The sequence below is a fragment of the Cyprinodon variegatus genome, unplaced genomic scaffold (assembly GCF_000732505.1).
Source record: "Cyprinodon variegatus isolate N-32 unplaced genomic scaffold, C_variegatus-1.0 Scaffold1564, whole genome shotgun sequence".
NCBI lineage: Eukaryota > Metazoa > Chordata > Actinopteri > Cyprinodontiformes > Cyprinodontidae > Cyprinodon > Cyprinodon variegatus.
The window spans coordinates 83,676-84,850 of NW_015152017.1; the positions used below are offsets into that span (position 1 = coordinate 83,676).

The 1,175-nt window shown below is 41.0% G+C and overlaps 1 protein-coding gene across 1 annotated transcript in view; it reads left to right on the forward strand.

Annotated features, from left to right (window-relative positions):
* Positions 1 to 385: 385 nt before the first annotated feature.
* LOC107103918 (signal peptide, CUB and EGF-like domain-containing protein 1) overlaps positions 386 to 1,175 on the forward strand; it is a gene marked incomplete at both ends in the record, with an annotated part of 42,784 nt that continues 41,994 nt past the window's right edge. Inside the window, one exon of the mRNA XM_015403777.1 lies at positions 386 to 521. Within this exon, the coding sequence (XP_015259263.1) occupies positions 386 to 521 (136 nt within the window). The remainder of the gene's footprint in view (positions 522 to 1,175) is intronic.

Consider the following 1,175-nt stretch of genomic DNA (forward strand, 5'->3'; position numbering starts at 1 on the left):
CACTTTAATTGGGTGTGACTCTAAATCCAGGCCTCCGTTGGTTAATAAAGTTGATTTCAATTGATATTGTTTTTGGGTGATTTTGCTGTCAGCTGTTTCAGCTTCTTATAGAACAAAGAATTTACTGAGAATCTTTCATTGTTCAGATCTTAGACCTGTTTTTTGAGTTTTTCCTTTATTTTTTTCAGCAGATCTCTTTATTTATGAATATCTGGGAAAACGACAAAGTTAATCTCAAAATCCTGTTTAGGCAAATTTCAATCAGCAGATTCTGACTATAAAACGTATTCTATAATATTAGCAGAGTATTCTTTCTGTATGCTACCAGGACAAAAATATTTAACAAATCAGTTTAATAGTGAAGTTTAAGTGAAATGAAATTGTTTGTGCTTCAGATGTGGACGAATGTATGAATGACTACAATGGCGGCTGCGTCCATGAATGCATCAACATCCCAGGGAACTACAGATGCACCTGCTACGATGGATTCATGCTGGCCCACGATGGACACAACTGTCTGGGTGCGTATGACTTTAAAGGCTGCCAGCCCATCCAGCCTCCAGCTTGGTTGGTTTTTATGGTTTCTGCAGGAACCGTGTCTGTCTCCCTGCCAGCTCCCAGATCACTTTATCTGATTGGTTGATGCTCAGCAATCAGCAGCTACAGTTCAGATTTTCCAACTTTGGACACACTTGAAACCGAACGGGCTGAAAACGCTTCAATATGTGCGGCGCCAGACGATGGAAGGGCGACGCCCCTTGATGCGTTTCTGCCACAGACTTTTCATGTAAACCTGTTTCCCTCCAAATACGTTCGTGTCGTCGCAGCATTAGCTCCGGCTTTAAGGAACGCCAACATTCCCTTCTTTATTCCAGGTGTATTTATCTTCTTTTAAGCTCTTAATCTTTTCCTCATCTGCAGGAGTTCCTTGTTTAATCAAAGTCTTTTCTAGCTCAGGTCACATTGTGTTCTGATAATAAAAGACAAAAAGCTCACTGACAAATGGACCAAAACCACCAAAATAATTAATAATATGCCAACAGGGCGCCATGATTCAATGGGAAATCCTTTCTATGGAACCAGTTAGATATTACTGTAGAAATTCATAAAGCCATGAGGTCTGGTCCAATAGTTACTGAGGAGGAGGAGGAGGAGGAGGAGGAGGAGGAGGAGGA